The 18,691-nt window shown below is 37.9% G+C and overlaps 1 protein-coding gene across 5 annotated transcripts in view; it reads right to left on the reverse strand.

The window, feature by feature from the left end:
• Positions 1-18,691, reverse strand: part of LOC150083375 (anoctamin-8-like) — a 423,636-nt gene that overhangs the window by 333,883 nt on the left and 71,062 nt on the right. For 4 of the 5 annotated variants that reach the window (XM_090377999.1, XM_090377998.1, XM_090378001.1 and 1 more), the window contains 2 exons: positions 18,385-18,631; positions 3,672-3,907 (listed from right to left, as the gene is read on the reverse strand). In XM_090377999.1, the coding sequence (XP_090234125.1) occupies positions 3,672-3,907; positions 18,385-18,631 (483 nt within the window). Of the gene's footprint in view, positions 1-3,671; positions 3,908-18,384; positions 18,632-18,691 lie in introns of those variants that run through there. The other variant, XM_090378002.1, reaches the window with a different exon arrangement.

Consider the following 18,691-nt stretch of genomic DNA (forward strand, 5'->3'; position numbering starts at 1 on the left):
AATTTACTAAAAGATGTAACTACCATTAGAGGTAAAGGGGAGAATTTTTTTTTTTTGTAAAGGTGACAATGGTGGCCTCAGACAATTTTTTAATTCTATACAGTGGGACCAACAGCAAATTCTAAATGGGAAATATTCAAGAAATTAATCTTGGAAGCTTTTACGCTTTTTATATAAACTAAGAAATAATGTTCACGGTTTAGGCCTAAATAGATATCAGATGAACTAATGAGACATTGCAGAGAAGAAAAATGCATGGGATGCACATAAATTATCAAGCGACTCAGAAGCCTATGGCAGATATAAGCTAGTCTGTAATCAAGTCACAAAGGAGGTTAGGCAGACGAAGGCAGATTACGAGAAATCTTTGGCAAAAGATGCTAAGAAAAACAGCAAGGATTTCTTTACTTATATAAACTCTAAAAGGAAGCGGATGAATCTGATTGGTCCACTTGATATCGATGGTTCGACTGTTGATGATCCTGCTCAGATAGCAAACAAACTGAATGAGTATTTTGCATCTACATTCACACATGAGGAGTTAAGGTTTGAAAATGGCAGAAGGTTATCAAATTGTAGCAGGGCGCTTAATGATTTTGTAATAACTGAGAGCAAAGTGGAGGAGAAATTGTTGAAAGAAAGGCACCTGGGGTGGATGAGATCTATCCAGTTATATTAAAGGAGGTGGCAAAGCAACTAAGCAAACCCTTAGCCATTATTATGAGAGCATCCTTGGACTCAGGGGAGGTCCCCACGGCCTGGAGATGTGCAAATGTATCCCAAATTCACAAAGGGGGATCGAGGGGGCAGGAGAAATTACAGACCAGTTAGTTTAACTTCTGTTCCGGGTAAAATAATGGAGTTACTGGTTAAAGATGCATTGCAGGATCATCTAGACAAGACTGCAGCAATAATTCAGACACAGCATGGGTTTGTTTTGATATTATATATTTGGATTTCAGGAAAGCTTTTGACACTGTTGCGCATGGAAGACTATTGTACAAATTCGAGCAGAATGGTATTAAGGGTAAGTTGCTACAATGGATAAAAGGATGGTGAGTGGGAGAAGACAGAGGGTAGTAATTAATGATTGCTGCTCTTCGTGGACTAATGTTATTAGTAGAATCCCACAGGGTTCGGTGTTGGGTCCTCTGTTTTGTATATTTATCAATGATATTGATGAAGGTATATCAGGCTTAGTATCGAAGTTTGCAGATGATACAAAGGTTGGCAGTGTTGTTAATGACAGTAATGGCAGTGTGCTACTGCAACAGGATCTAGATAATTTGGGACGATGGGCTAAGAAGTGGCAACTGAAGTTTAACCTTGACAAATGCAAAGTACTGTATATGGGTAGAAGTAACCCCAGAGAAACGTACCAACTATGTGGTACTACAGTTAAGGTGGTAGAAAATGAAAAAGACCTGGGAGTAATTGTGCAGTCAAATATGTAGTTTTCTAAGCAATGCAGACAGGCTGCCAGGACAAGGCATGGGGTTTTGTCAATGATATATAGGAATTTTGCTAACAGGGAAAAGGAGGTGATTGTCCCTCTGTATAAGGCAATGGTCAGGCCACGCCTTAAGTACTGCGTACAGGTCTGGAGGCCTCATTTTAGAAAGGATGTAGATTTGCTTGAGCGTGTACAGAGAAGGGCAACAAGATTGGTGAGAGGAATGAAGGGATCCTCTTACCAAGAGAGGCTTAAGTTCTGCAAATTGAGTATCTGGAGCCTAGGCACCTGTGCGGTGATGTGATTGAGGTGTGTAAGGCCTTGAATGGATTGAGCACGCTGAATTCTGATGGGATCCTTCTACTTGTTTAGATTATGAACCTAAGGGGGCATAAATTCAAATTAAGAAAAGACAGATGTAGAATAGATGTGCAGAAATTTGCCTTTAGCCAGCAGGTGGTTAATTGCTGGAACAAACTTCCATCTGTCGTTGTGGAAGTTGATAGGTTAAATAAATATAAGGAGGAACTGGACAGGCATTTGGAGGGAATGGTGTGATTTTTTTTTTTTTTGGCTGATCCTGCATAAGCTCATACACTTTCTTTCTTGCATCACATGCCACTACTACTAATACTACTACTAGTAACAACGGTATGCTGCTGCAACAGGATCTGGAAAAGTTGAGTAGATGAGCTGAGAGGTGGCAACCGAAGTTTAACATTGACAAATACAAAGTACTGCATATGGGTAGCAGTAACCCCAGAGAAATGTACCAACTGGGTGGTGTTAACACTCAGAGTAGTGGAGAATGAAAGAGACCTGGGGGTAATTGTGCAGTCAGATATCAAGTTTTCTGAACAGGCTGCCATTGTAGGTCATGGGGTCTTTTCAATGAAAGACGGGAATTTTGCGTGCAGGGATAAGGAGGTGATTATCCACTTGTATAAGGCAATGGTCAGGCTAAACCTTGAGTAGTGCATACAGGTCTGGAGGTCTTATTTTAGGAAGGATATAAAGATGCTAGAACGAGTACAAAGAAAGACAACAAGACTGGTTAGAGAAACAAAGAGGTGCTCTTACCAACAAAGGCTTAAAAGTTCTGCAAATTGTAGCACTGAAAACTAGGCATCTGTGAAGTGATCTGATTGAGGTGTAAAGCCTTGAATGGTTTGAGGAGCAAGATCAATGCTAATGGGATTCTTCCTCCTGCTCAGATTATGCACCTGAGGGGCCATAAATCCAAACTTGAAGAAAAACAGTTGCAGAATAGATGTGCAGAAATTTGCCTTTAATGAACGAGTGGTTGATTGCTGGAACAAACTTCCATCTGCCATTGTAGTAATTGATAGCTTAAATAGATTCAAGGCAGAACTGGATAAAATTTTGGAGTGAATGCAATATCTCAACTCAAAAAGCTTTCAAGCATGGACAATAAACTGTTCTAATGAACTTTGGAATCTAATTGCATGACGATTTATTTGCCAAATCCTGCTGCAGTATACTTTTGTAAATATTTATCATTTTTGGTTAATGGTTATAAAATCACCTTCATATAATTAAATCATAAACAATTATTTTTTTAAATTAGTACCGAGAAACTGGTATTTTTGTATCAATACCAGTATTTGAATACCGGAAAAAAATTACTGGGATTCTGGGATCTCGGTTTTGTAACCCTAATTATGGCTGATCAGGTACACTCCTTCACGGTCTCCGTCTGTTCCAGCAGGATAATGTCCTGCCACTTCCAGTTGTTCAAGAGTGGTTTTCCAAACACGAAAATAACTTCCAAGTGTTATCTTGGCCATCAAATTCGTCAAATATGAGACACACTAAACAACTGTGGGATTACATGGATCAACAAATCCACAGTTTGGATTCTTCACCATGGACTACTGAAGATCTACAGGATGCAATCCTGGCAACATGTACACTATACCTCCTGCAACGTTCACAGGCCTTACAGAATCCCTGCCTCGGTGTGGTGATGATACTGGCAACAAGAAGGGATATACCCATTATTAGATAGGTGGTCGTATTTTTTGACTGGACAGTGTATATATACATAAAGTGTAAAAAAAATAATAATAAATAAAGCATATTAATATTTGAATCCATTTGCATAAAATCTGGATAATGCCATTAAATAGTTGACAGTTATGAAAGTAAAATCTATAATAATTTTTTAAGAGAAAGTAATATATATAAAAAAACATACTAATTGGCTGTCCTTCTAGAAATTTAACATGAAGCAGCTCGTCACCTTCTATTGCTCGTAGGCTATAGAGCATATTTAATATGATACTCTGCCTTTCCTCAGTATTTATAAATCCATCCTTTTCATTAACATTTTCAAAACAATCCTGCTCATCAAATACAAATTCTTTAAATCCACCTCCATATTCTGGCTTTAGTCTCTTCTTGAATCGTAGTTCTTCTGCACCTTTCAACAAACTAAGAGACATTTTTGTATGTATGTATACGCATATAAAATATATTCAGATTATACATAAAGTTCATAAAATTGTGCATTTCAAGTATTTTCAGTGTTACTCTTGTATATGACATCACATATGTAATTTTTAATATTACCTTAAAAAGACAAAATAAAAGCATGTAAATTTACATGAGAGTAAGGTTAGATTCATCTAGACAAAGTGGTTAAGGCTAACATTTATATATGGCAGTATTACATCCTATATGTATCACAAAAAGTGATATAGTTGTACACGTTGGCACTAATAATATTAAGAGTAGGAGACCGGCAGAATTACTTAACAAGTACAGGTCACTGTTGAACAAAAGCCGAGAATTGGGGTTGAATTTGAAAGTGTCTGCAATTCTGCCCAGACACGATAGGAGGGAGTATATGATGAGAGCCTTGTCGATCAATTCGGCCCTGGAAAGATTGTGCAAGGCTCAAGGGGTAGAATTTTTTTCAGCCTGGACTGTACTTGTTAACAGGAGAGATTGCTTCTACAGGGATGGGATACACTTAAATAGAAAGGGTGCAAGAATATTTGCTGATGCTATCGAGGCAGTGTTAGGTGGGTCGGAAAACTGCTAGCTTGGGGGGAGACAAAGACCAATAGATTGACAGTAGCCACTGGCAGAGGTGAAAGAGATTCTTGCACTGCTTCTATTAGAATGAGCAGAAGCCTGAAAAACAAGATGCATGGTATTTCAGAGACTGCTGCGAGCCATTGCAGTACAAGTAAACACATGGGTTGTGTTAGGGTAGCTAAGAATAGAAACAGGTGCAGGTATACTTGCGTGTACACCAATGCTAGGAGTTTAGTAAATAAATTTGATGAATTTGAGGTATTGCTCAAAACATCGAAGGCAGATATTGTTGGGATATCAGAGACGTGGTGTCACACAGATATAAGGGATGCGGAACTGCAATTTGGGGAGTACAACGTCTACAGAAAGGATAGACAGGATAGGAAGGGGGGAGGTGTTATGCTATTAGTTAAGAAACATAAAAACCAAGGAAGTGAAGCCAGTCGACATCGCTGGACAGTGCAGTGTCGAGTCAGTTTGGTGTGACATAAACATTGGGAGATCAAAATTGAGAGTAGGAGTGTGCTATAGGCCTAATGACTCTGATGAGTATAATAAGGAACTGTACAGAGAAATAGAGTGGGCCAGTAAATCAGGGTGTCTTATAATGGGAGATTTTAATTTCCCAGATATTGACTGGAATTTGGGGGCTGGTTACTCACACACTAGCAGGGCTTTTGTGGATTTATTGGATGATTGTTTTCTACATCTATAATTACTTGTGTCAGCCTTTGATCCTCCTTTGTGAATTGGAGTTACATTTGCACATCTCCAGTCTATGGGACTCAGGGGAGGTACCCATAGACTGGAGATGTGCAAATGTAACCCCAATTCACAAAGGAGGATCAAAGGCTGACACAAGTAATTATAGACCTGTTAGTTTAACTTCTGTTCCAGGTAAATTAATGGAGGCACTGGTTAAAGAAGCACTGCAGGATCATCTAGACAAGAATTCAGTTATAGCTCAGACGCAGCATGGTTTTGTTAAGGGCAGGTCTTGCCTGACCAATTTGATTGGATACTATGATGTAGTCACAAAAGAACTGGATGCAGGGAATAACTTTGATATTATATATTTGGATCTTAGAAAGGCTTTTGATACTGTTGCACATGGAAGACTGCTGCACAAATTGGAGCAGTGTGGCATTGGAGGCAAATTGCTGCTATGGATAAGGGGTTGGTTGAGTGGCAGAAGACAGAGAGTGGTAATCAATGGACACTGCTCAACGTGGACTAATGTTATTAGTGGAGTTCCTCAAGGTTCAGTGTTGGGTCCGTTGTTGTTTTCGGTGTTTATGAATGATATTGATGATGGGATATCAAGTTTAATGTCCAAGTTTGCAGATGATACAAAGGTTGGCAGGGTCGTTAAGGACACTACTGACGCTATGCTGCTGCAACAGGATCTGGAAAGGTTGAACAGATGGGCTGAGAGGTGGCAAATGAAGTTTAACATTGACAAATGTAAAATACTACATATGGGAAACAGTAACCCCAGAGCAACGTATCAACTCTGCGGTACTACACTGACAGTGGTGGAGAATGAAAAGGACCTGGGGGTAATTGTGCAGGCAGATATGAAGTTCTCTGAGCAGTGCAGACGAGCTGCAAGAGTAGCTCATGGTGTCTTGTCAATGATATACAGGAATTTTTCTAGCAGGGATAAGGAGGTGATTATTCCCTTGTATAAGGCAATGGTTAGGCCACATCTTGAGTACTGTATACAGGCCTGGAGGCCTCATTTCAAGAAGGATGTAGACTGCTGGAACGGGTACAGAGAAGGGCAACAAGATTAGTGAATGGAACAAAGGGTTGCTCTTACGAAGAAAAGCTTAAGTTTTGCAAATTACAGAGTCTGGAGACTAGGCACCGGCGAGGTGATCTGATAGAGTTGTATAAGGCTTTGAATGGTTTGAGCATGCTCAATGCCAATGGGATTCTTCATCTTGCTCAGAATAATCACCTCAGAGGGCATAAATTCAAATTGAGGAAGGACGGATGTCGGATAGATGTGCGGAAATTTGCCTTTGGCCAGCGGGTGGTTGGTTGGTGGAACCGACTTCCATCACTTGTTGTAGAAGTTGATAGCCTAAACAAATTTAAAGCTCAACTGGACAGGTATTTCGAACGAACAGATGGGTGAAATGGGAGTGGGTTTTTTTTTTTTTTTTTTTGGCTGATGCTGAATAAGCTTGCTTTCTTGCATCATATGCCTCTACTAATGCTAATGCTACATCAGCATGTTCGGGAGGCAACTAGAGGGAGTAATACTCTTGATTTGATTATCAGCAGTGATTCTTCATGCATTAAGAATCTGCAGATAAATGAACCACTAGGTGGCAGTGATCACAGTGTGCTGAAGTGGGATTTACTCAAAGAGGTAACTACCATTAGGGGTAAAGGGAAGGGTTATTGCTTCCGTAAAGGCGACTACGATGGACTGAGACAGTATTTAAATTCTATACAGTGGGACCAACTGATGATGTTACCAACAGCAAATTCAAAATGGGAAGCATTCAAAGAACTTATCTTAGAAGCTACTAGGCTTTACATACCAACTAAGAAATATTGTTCAAGGTTTAGGCCAAAATGGATGTCAGATGAACTAATGAGGCATATGGCAGAGAAGAAAAATGCATGGGATACATACAAATTAACACATGACACAGAAGCCTATGATAGATACAAATTGATATGCAACCAAGTTACAAAGGAGGTTAGGCAGGCGAAGGCAGATTACGAGAAATCCTTGGCAAGGGATGCAAAGAAAAACAGCAAAGAGTTCTTTACTTATGTAAACTCTAGAAGGAAGGGGATGAATCAGATTGGTCCACTTGATATTGATGGGTCAAGTGTTGATGATCCTGCTCAGGTAGCTAACAAACTAAATGAATATTTTGCATCGACATTCACACATGAGGAGTTATTCAGCGAGGGGAATGCCAGAGGTGTATTCAACTCTGGCAGTAAGCTACAGAATCTTGAAATAACTGGGAGTAAAGTGGAGGAGAAACTGTTGAAGATAAACACAAGAAAGGCACCCGGGGTGGATGGGATCTATCCAGTTATATTAAAGGAGGCAGCAAAGGAATTAAGCAAACCCTTAGCCATAATTATGAGAGCTTCCTTGGACTCAGGGGAGGTACCCATAGACTGGAAAAGTGCAAATGTGACCCCAATTCACAAAGGAGGATCAAAGGCTGACACAAGTAATTATAGACCTGTGAGCTTAACTTCTGTTCCAGGAAAATTAATGGAGGCACTGGTTAAAGAAGCACTGCAGGATCATTTAGACAAGACTTCAGTTATAGCTCAGACACAGCATGGTTTTGTTAAGGGGAAGTCTTGCCTGACCAACTTGATTGGATACTATGATGCAGTCACAAAAGAACTGGATGCAGGGAATAACTTTGATATTATATACTTGGATCTTAGAAAGGCTTTTGATACTGTTGCACATGGAAGACTGCTACACAAATTGGAGCAGTGTGACATTGGAGGCAAATTGCTGCTATGGATAAAGGGGTGGTTGAGGGGGAGAAGACAGAGAGTGGTAATCAATGGACACTGCTCATCGTGGACTGATGTTATTAGTGGAGTCCCTCAGGGTTCAGTGTTGGGTCCATTATTGTTTTCTGTATTTATAAATGATATTGATGATGGTATATCGGGCTTAATGTCCAAGTTTGCAGACGATACAAAGGTTGGCAGGGTTGTCAAGGACACTACTGACACTATGCTGCTGCAACAGGATCTGGAAAGGTTGAGCAGATGGGCTGAGAGGTGGCAAATGAAGTTTAACATTGACAAATGTAAAGTACTACACATGGGAAACAGCAACCCCAGAGCAACGTATCAACTCTGTGGTACAACACTGACAGTGGTAGAGAATGAAAGGGACTTGGGGGTGGTTGTGCAGGCAGATATGAAGTTCTCTGAGCAGTGCAGACGGGCTGCAAGAGTAGCTCATGGAGTATTGTCAATGATATACAGGAATTTTTCCAGCAGGGATAAGGAGGTGATTATTCCATTGTATAAGGCGATGGTCAGGCCACACCTAGAGTACTGTATACAGGTCTGGAGGCCTCATTTCAAGAAAGATGTAGAGCTGCTGGAACGAGTACAGAGAAGGGCAACAAGATTAGTGAATGGAACAAAGGGGTGCTCTTACGAAGAAAGGCTTAAGTTTTGCAAATTACAGTGTCTGGAGACTAGGCACCAGCGAGGTGATCTGATAGAGGTGTATAAAGCCTTGAATGGTTTAAGCATGCTCAATGCTGATGGGATTCTTCCTCTAGCTCAGAAAAATCACCTGAGAGGGCATAAATTCAAATTGAGGAAAGACGGATGTAGGATAGACGTGCGGAAATTTGCCTTTAGCCAGCGGGTGGTTGGTTGGTGGAACAGACTTCCATCCCTTGTGGTGGAGGTTGATAGCCTAAATAAGTTTAAGGCTCAGCTGGACAGGTATTTTGAACGAACAGAGGGGTGAAGTGGAAGTGGTTTTTTTTTTTTTTTTTTTGGCTGATGCTGCATAAGCTTGCTTTCTTGCATCAAATGCCTCTACTAATGCTAATGCTAATTAAGGAACACATATGTTAGGTTGCCAGGTCCCCTCCTCAGAAAAACTAGACATGGTGTCATGTCTAGTTTTCAACTTCCAAAACTGGAAGTTGAAAATTAGACACGTATCCACAACTTCCAGTTTTGCATATTAGCATCAATTACTTCAAAGCAGATAGGTTTGCTGAATGGTTTCCAAAAAATACCAGACACGAAAAGGAAGTTTGGCACAAAAAAAAAAAAAGAAAAAAGAAAAGAGAAAAAAAAGTTTTCACTAGAAGTGGAATAGATTAAACAACAATTAAAAATATAAAGAACTAAACTGAAACTTTATTCAGAATAATAATCTACAATTTTAACAACTTTATAATTTAAATTTGATTGCATAGCTTTTATAATTTTTTTTAATAGAGAAAACATCTCTCCCATCCAAACAATTGAAAGTTATATTAAAAACACATACAGATTTAACACAGAAACTGTTACATTTACCTCCAAAGAAACAAAGTACACTGAAACTTTGTTGTTCTGGAAAATAATAAAGACTACCGAATACAGTTCTATAAAACAACAACAACAATGGTTGCAAAATTTACACAAAAACAAATTGAGCAAATACTGGACATATAATTGTCTGGTATTTCCGCAATTTGTTTACCAGAAATCAAAAACTCAACTATCGGACTGTCTGGGTCAAAACTGAACACCTGGCAACCCTACACATACTCATACACTATATTACTTAATAATCTGTATACAAATGGGCTATCAAAAGTGATGAACTATGTTAGCTTGATTTCCTGCTTCTTTTGGGTCAGATGCCACCAAGGCCTAGAAAATGTACTAGATGGTCATACGCCAGGAATACACATACCCCTTGATGGTGAAGGTGAATACTCAAAATCTTGGGAATGTAAAAAACTAATGAAAAATAAATTTCTTGTTTTATAATCCTTAACTTTAATTTATTTAATTAGATTTAATGAAGGTATTAACATCATCACAGCCACTCCCCGACATATGTAAGGGTTACGTTCCACAGAACTCTACGTAAGTCGAATTTTACGTAAGTCGGAATTTCCCTAAACGCTTATGCAGCACTCACAAATTTGATTGAAATAAAAAATAAATATTCAACAAATGTGTAAATAGGATTATTTATTCAATTTTTTTTATCTCCTGCACATGAAAAATTATAAAAATGTACAAAATTACAAAAATTTCAAAATTATAAAATTACAAAAGAGAGAGGAGACAGGCATAACGTCAACAAGTTTTAACTTTTGAGCATCGTTGCCAGAATTAACTCTCCAGCTGATAAGCAAGCCATGGCAGAAGTTGAGGGCTCTGCAGATTTAGAAGGGGTTTTTTCGAACACATCACAAAATTTCTCTGCAGCTGCAGAATCGGCACTGGTGACTTCACCGCATACTTTAATGTTTTGGAAACCAGTGCAATGCTTGAACCTATTAAACCACCCGTTGCTTGCCACGAACTTGGCTTGGGGTTCACCGTACTTATCCTTAATATCTTCATAAATACTTCTTGCTTTTGCTTGAATGGCCATTGGACTTGGGGGGCACTTGCTTCTGAATCTGATTTTCCATCCATATTATTAATAGCTTTTCCATCTTCGATATAACACCTGAATGCTGTTTTGTGATCACTGTTGATCTTAACATTTATTAACACACTGTCTCTTAAAATAGTATTCACTTTTGAAGCAGCAAGACCTAATTCCGTGAAATAGATGACAACTTTGTCCTGCTTCGTAATTCTTAATTAATCATCTTTATTTCTAATCAATTTTGTTCTGTTCTTAGCACTGCCACCACTTGCACTTTCCGTTGGTCCCTTTCCCTTCACCATTGTAATTCTGAAAATTTTATTATGTTTTTTATATGATTGAAGATTTCAGTAAGGGGAACTCATTTCACCATAATAACGTAAGGTAAAAACCCACAGAATTCCTGTTATCGCAATTGCAATAAGATCGAGTTCACTACCCGTTTATAATAGATTACACTAACAGAAAAGTCCTATGAATATGAAAGTGCAAATTGTTTTTATTGTTTTATGGTAGTGACCTCCAAACGTGTGTTTTAGAAAAACATCATAAAAGGTGTTCAAAATTGATTCTTATAATAGAACATATGATAATGATGAAAGTGTAGCACAATTTAAATAGTTTAGTTATATAGCAAAAATTTCAACTTCCAAAATCTGAGAACGAATTACAAAAAAAAAAAAAAAAAAAAATGTGTTATTAGGTTCATATTATGATATTTTCACAGTACCTCCATTTATTCCTACGGATGCAAAATACGTTTTCACAATTTTTTTAAGTTTGCACCGGCCAGCAAAAACATAATCGAATTTCCGTAAGCCAGGGAGTGGCTGTATTTTGAAAACTTGTACAGATATTTCAGGTCTTAACTGGTTTGTTTAAACCAATAAAGATCTGGATTTCGTTTTTCTGCTTATCACGCTATACTAGCAAATATCATGGGATTGGCTTGGAATTCAATCCATTGACTGATCAACTATAAAGGTGATCAACCACTGGCCTGGAAACGTAACAAAATTGATTTAGAAATGAAGATGATTAATTAAGAAGTACGAAGCAGGACAAAGTTTGTCATCTATTGCATTAAATTAGGTCTCACTGCTTCAATGGTGAATATACTATTTTAAGGGACAGTGCACATATAAAAGAACATGTTAAAGGATCAATGCATTTAAGATCGACAGTGATAACAAAACAGCGTTCAGGTGCTATATCGAAGATCGAAAAGCTATTAATAATATGGATGGAAAATCATATTCAGAAGCAAGTGCGCCTGAATCCAATGGCCATTCAAGCAAAGGCAAGAAGTATTTATGAAGATATTAAGGATAAATACAGCAAATCCCAAGCTAAGTTTGTGGCAAGCAATGGGTGGTTTAATAGGTTCAAGCATCATGCTGGTTTCCAAAACATTAAAGTATGCGGTGAAGTCACCAGTGCCGATTCTGCAGCTGCAAAGAAATTTTGTGATGTGTTGAAAAAAAAAAAAAAAAAAACCTCCTAAATCTCCACAGCCCTCAGCTTCCACAGTGGCATGCTTATCAGCTGGTGAGTTAATTTTGGCAACGATGCTCAAAAGGTAAAATTTTCTGAAGTTATGCCTAACTCCTCTCTCTTTTTGTAATTTTATAATTTTGAAATTTTTGTAATTTTGTACACTTTTGTAATTTTTCCAGCGCATGAGATAAAAAAAATGAATAAATAATTCTATTTACACGTTCATCGAACATTTCTTTTTAGCTTCAATCAAATTCAGCACGCATAGTTGCGAGTGCTGTATAAGCATTTATGAAAATTCCAACTTACATAAAATTCAACTTACATAGAGTTCCGCGGAACGCAACCCTTGTGTAAATCGGTGAGTGGCTGTATTTCAATATGCCTCTGCTTCCAAGAGAAAGGCATGCTCTCTTCAGCCCCCTTTTCAGCACACATTAATCAGATGACAAGTACAGCCGATAATACAAAGCATTCAATCTCTTTTAATACCATTACTACTCCAGTTTTTAGGCATACCATAAACAGCAACATTATCAACACTAAGTGTCAGACAGTTTTCTAAAGGAATCCCACATGCTTTTAGGTTGGTTAGAAGATGCTCAGTATGTATTCTATAGTGTCATCTTCCATTAATAAACAGAAAACGACACAGAGAAGATGCTTTCAATTTGATTATTTTTTTTATTAGAAAAGATCACCACAATAGGATATATCTTGAAATCAATGATTACTGCCATCCATAGCAATATATTTGGGAATACATTTTTAATCCACAATGAGAAAATCCATACAGAAACAAACCCACCACAAATAAATTTGCTGGCATACTGCAAGAACTACTTCTAAACTGGGGTTTAAGCTTTGATGATATATCCCAAAGTGGTACTGTTATAAATCCACCATGCCAAACTTCTATTCCAAATTGTGATAGTTATTTTCAGCAGTGGGGACAAAATACTGTGAAAAACTTTAAAATTAAACAGGTTCGTGCATATTTATTACATTTTTCTCAGTATTCCCAAATATACACAGATGGCTTGAAAACAGATAGCTGTGTAGATACTGCAGTAGTCTTACCAAATACTATTATCTCTCAGTTGTTCCTAAATGAAAACAGCAGCTACTCAGTTGAGTTATTTGCAATATTAATAGCATTGGTACACATTGAGAAATCCATTTTTCAGAAACATCATGTATTGAGTGACTTACTGAGTGTAATCATGCCCTCCAATTAAAAACACACCCATGTATCCAATATTGTCTAAAATTCAAGCTCAGCTAGTGAGACTGAAAGATTAAAAAAAAAAGGTTAAATTCTGCTGGATCCCCAGAAATTTGGGTATCCTAAGAAATGAAAGTGCCGATCAGGCAGAAAATGTCCCACAATTTCATACCTTTTATCCTGTAAAATTTCACATTCTGACTATAAAATTGTCATCAAACATGCATACTCAAATCAACGGCTGCAAATCTGGTGGTCATACAAATAACAAATTACTACAAAAAAACAGGACCTCAAACAATGTAACTCAAGCTTTTGAATGAATCAGCATGAAGAAGTAATCCTAGCAAGAATATGTATCAGACACACTCACCTCAGTCATCTGAGTAAGAAAGGATGATCCACCAGAACATTCAAACTGCTGCTGTCAACTTACTGTAAAACATTTGCTTATAGAATGTCCACTTCATCAAATGACATGACAAACAGCCATCAAATTCCATGTGCAACAATAGGATTCTCTGATGCTTTCTGAGTGAAAGCTCAAATATTGACAAAATTTTTGCCTACCCAAAACTAACAGGCTACTTCAACTGCATATAATATACTTCATAACCAAATAACATCAGTACGCATTACACCACAGTTAGGTGCTGTTGTTGTTGTTGTTTGGTTTTTAGGAGCATTAGCAACTAAGGCCATATTGCTCCGGGATATACGGTGGTCATTCCCTGACCTTTCCGCATCCTCCATATTTGGTGGTGACGGGCTCGAACCCCGGTCTAATCAAGAAGCGTGTGCTACGCACTGCTGCTTCTTCCCACCTGGCTACGGAGGCGGCAGTTAGGTGCAATAGGGCCAAAGTTGCCATTGTTCCAATGACACCCCAATCAAACAACAACTTTAGCAATCAAAAATGCACATTTTTCAAAGCCATAGCTATCTCTTTTATAACTCTCTGTCCAATTTCACTAACAATGCCTGCTGCTGTTTTGTTATTTCCACATACCTACACTGTTGTTCACTATTATGAAACATTTTTGAATAGCAATGCTGTTGAAAAATGTTCAGTATGATTAGCACAGCTCAAAGAAAAATACTGCTCTTTGATAAATGTGAATAAACATTTAGCTATTATCATCTTAACTTTTAAACGCTATATCTACTTTTACATGTCTATAATAAAAAATATTATATCATTCACTGCATATTGTTCTTAAGCTTGCTTGTAGCAAATGTTCAATTAATTTGCATCCCACCAATTGAAATTGAAAAATCATATCAACATATGGTATAGAAAAAACAAACCACCTTTTCCAGATTTTATAATTCTCAGAAAATCTTATGTATATGTCTTCTTAAACACTACATCCTATTACTCTTAAATTTTATTAAAGGACACTGTTAAATCAAACTTATATTTGCACCACAAACAAAATAAAAATGCAGTAAATGCCACATCTAACACAGAAATGGAATTTGAGGAGTACAATGTGTACAGAAAGGATAGACAGGACAGGAAGGGAGAAGGGGTTATGATGTTAGTTAAGAAACACATAAAATCTAAGAAAGTGCATCCAATTGATGTTGGTGAACAATGCAGTGTTGAGTCTGTTTGTTGTGAAAGCACTGGGAAAGGAAAAATGACAGTAGGTGTGTGTTATGAGCCTAATGAATCTGATGAGTATAATGAGCAATTATGCAGAGAAATAGAGTGGGCCAGTAAATCAGAATGTCTTATTTTAACTTTCCAGATATTGATTGGAACTTGTGGGATGGTCACTCACACACTAGCAAGACTTTTGTGGATTTATTGGATGACTGTTTTCTACAGCAAAATGTTTCATAGGCAACGAGAGGGAGTAATACTCTTGATCTGATTATCAGCAGTGATTATTTATGCATTAAAAATTTGCAGATGAAGGAACCATTGGGTGACAGAGATCACAATGTACTGATGTGGGAATTACTTAAAGATGTAACCACCATCAAGGCTAAAGTGAAGGGCTTTTGCTTTCATAAAGGTGACTACAGAGGTCTCAGACAGTTTTTAAATTCGTACAGTGGGATCAACTGATGATGTTACCAATGTTGAATTCTAAATGGGAAGCCTTAATGGGAGGACTTAATTTTGGAGGCTATTAAGCGTTTCATTCCAACTAAGAAATACTGTTCAAGGTTTAGGCCGAAATGGATGTCATATGAATTAATGAGGCTTGTGGCAGAGAAGAAGAATGTACAGATGCATATAAAGTATCAGGTGACACAGAAGCCTATGGCAGGTGTAAACTACTCTGTAATCAAGTCACAAAGGAGGTTAGGCAGGCGAAGGCAGATTACAAGAAATCTTTGGCAAAGGATGCAAAGAAAAACAGCAAACAGTTCTTTACTTATGTAAACTCTAGAGGGAAAGGAGTAAATCAGATTGGACCACTTAATACAGATGGGTTGACTAATGATAATCATGCTCAGGTAACTGATAAACAATGAGTATTTTGCATCTACATTCACACATGAGGAGTTACTCAATGGGGGGAGTGCCAGAAGTTTATCAAACTCTAACAGGGAACTAAGTGATTTTGTAATGTTGTTGTTATTTGGTTTTTAGGAGCATTATCAACAAAGGCCATATTGCTCCGGGGATATGCTGGGGTCATTCCCTGATCTTTCCGCATCCTCCATATTTGGTGGTCACGGGCTCGAACCCTGGTCTAATCAAGAAGCGTGTGCTATGCATTGCTGCTCTTGTCCACCTGACTACAGAGGCGCCGATTTTGTAATAACTGAGAGCAAAGTGGAGGATAAATTGTTGAAGTTAAACATAAGGAAGGCACCTGGGGTGGATGGGATCTATCGAGTTATATTAAAAGAGGCAGCAAAGGAAGTAAGCAAACCCTTAGCCATAATTATGAGAGCTTTCTTGAACTCAGGGGAGGTCCCCATGGACTGGAGGTATGCAAATGTATCACCAATTCACAAAGGGGGTTCAAAAGGTGACACAAGTAACTACCGATCTGTTAGTTTAACTTGTGTTCCAGGGAAAATAATGGAATCACGGGTTAAAGAAGCATTGCAGGATCATCTAGACAAGACTGCAGTAATAGTTAGGACACAGCATGGGTTGTTAAAGGGAGGTCTTGTCTGACCAATTTGATTGAATACTATGATATTGTCACAAAGGAACTGAATGCCAAAAATAATTTTGATATTATATACTTGGATTTCAGGAAAGCTTTTGATACTGATGCACATGGAAGACTGCTGTACAAATTGGAGTAGTATAGCATTAAGGGCAAGTTGCTACAATGGATAAAGGGATGGTTGAGTGGGAGATGACAGAGTGGTAATCAATGGACACTTCTCTTTGTAGACAAATGTTATTAGTGGAATTCCCCAGGGTTCTGTGTTGGGCCCATTGTTGTTTTCAGTATTTCTCAATGATATTGATGAAGGTATATCAGGTTTAATGTCCAAGTTTGCAGATGATACAAAGGTTGGCAGAGTTGTTAATGCCAGTAAAGACAGTATGCTACTCCAACTGGATCTAGATAAGTTGGGAAAATGGGCTGAGAAGTGGCAACTGAAGTTTAACATTAACAAATGCAAAATACTGCATGTGGGTAGCAGTAACCACAGAGAAACATACCAACTGTGTGGTACTACACTCAGGGAAGTGGAAAATGAAAAAGACCTGGGGGTAATTGTGCAGTCAAATATGAAGATCGCTGAGCAGTGCAGATGGGCTGCCAGGGCAGGTCATTGAGTCTTGTCAATGATATATAGAAATTTTGGTGGCAGGGACAGAGAGGTGATTATCCCGTTATACAAGGCAATGGTCAGGCCACACCTAGAGTACTGTGTACAGGTCTGGAGGCCTCATTTTAGGAAGGATGTAGAGTTGCTAGAACGGGTACAAAGAAGGGCAACAAGATTGGTGAGGGGAACAAAGGGATGCTCTTTCCAAGAAAGCCTTAAGTTCTGCAAATTGCAGCACCTGGAGAGTAAGCACCTGCGAGGTGATCTGATTGAGGTGTATAAGGCTTTGAATGAGTTGAGCAAGCTGAATGCTGATGAGATTCTTCCTCTTGCTCAGACTAATAATCTGAGGGGGCACAGTTTCAAATTGAGGAAAGATAGTTATAGAATAGATGTGCAGAAATTTGCCTTTAGTCAGGGTAGTTGATTGGTGGAACAAACTTCCATCTTTTGTTGTGGAAGCTGATAATCTCAATAAATTTAAGGCTGAGCTGTACAGGGTTTTGGAACGAATGGAGGGGTGAAATGGGAGTGTTTTTTTTTTTTTTTTTGATGCTGCATAAGCTTGCTTTCTTGCAACATATGCTTCTACTAATGCACCTTATCCTTTGTTTTATGCATGCTACATATTTTATACAACATAGACTAACAAATCTAACAGTCAATTTGTTAACAAGAGAAGAAAATAATAAAGTGCAAATTCAAATGTTTTTAAAAATCATAAATTTAATGAAAAATTTATAGTTTTACTGTTTTCAGTGAAAAAAATGAAGAAAAACTCTGTTAGCACGGTGAGCAGGAGGATGAATCAAAAACACTATACTATGAAAAATAATATATTGGATGTTCTAATATTCCATTTTACTTATTTTTTTAATTTTTTTTTTGTGGAGCAGAACAGCTTGAAATATTTCTGTGTTGCATAGTAGAAATGGAATCTCTGACTAAAGCTTATTCACTCTGGACAGCCTCTCAAGTACCCTAGCTGAAGGTTAAGATGACATCCTACTGATGTTTGACATACTCAGTAGGCTGGTACAAGGTAACTGAGAAAAATCCTAGCTTCTTGTAATCTGTACTGTATGCTTTACTGTGAAAATATTTTAACTGATGGTAAGTAATAAAAGACTAAAGCAGTTACAAATAGTATGAATATTCTATTTTATTTAAATTTTTATTATTATTATTTTATTTATTTAATTTTGGCTGAAACAAAAGAACATTAAATGACTTAACTAGACAGCAAAATAAAGAGCCTACTTTTCAAAAGTAGCAGTTAGATAGAATCCATAGACATTTGTATGGTGATGATGTCTAACATCAATTTGCAACTCAGGAACCCTAGACCTTAAATGAGTCAGAAAGAAGAGAAGAATCTCTTCTGTAGTAGACAGAGGAAAAGTAACAACAGCATCACAGTCATTTCTTGAGGTATTACGCTTCCAAAGTCGACTAGCTGCTAGTAGCTGCCTTGATGCAGAGAGCCTTTTCCGCAGCAAGTGACCAGCTAAAAAAATATAAGAACAAAACAGAAAAGATTATTTCTTTAACAGTATCATTAAATGCC

Source organism: Mastigoproctus giganteus, chromosome 7 (genome assembly GCF_048544385.1).
Source record: "Mastigoproctus giganteus isolate SK-2022 chromosome 7, ASM4854438v1, whole genome shotgun sequence".
In the NCBI taxonomy this organism is placed as follows: domain Eukaryota; kingdom Metazoa; phylum Arthropoda; class Arachnida; order Uropygi; family Thelyphonidae; genus Mastigoproctus; species Mastigoproctus giganteus.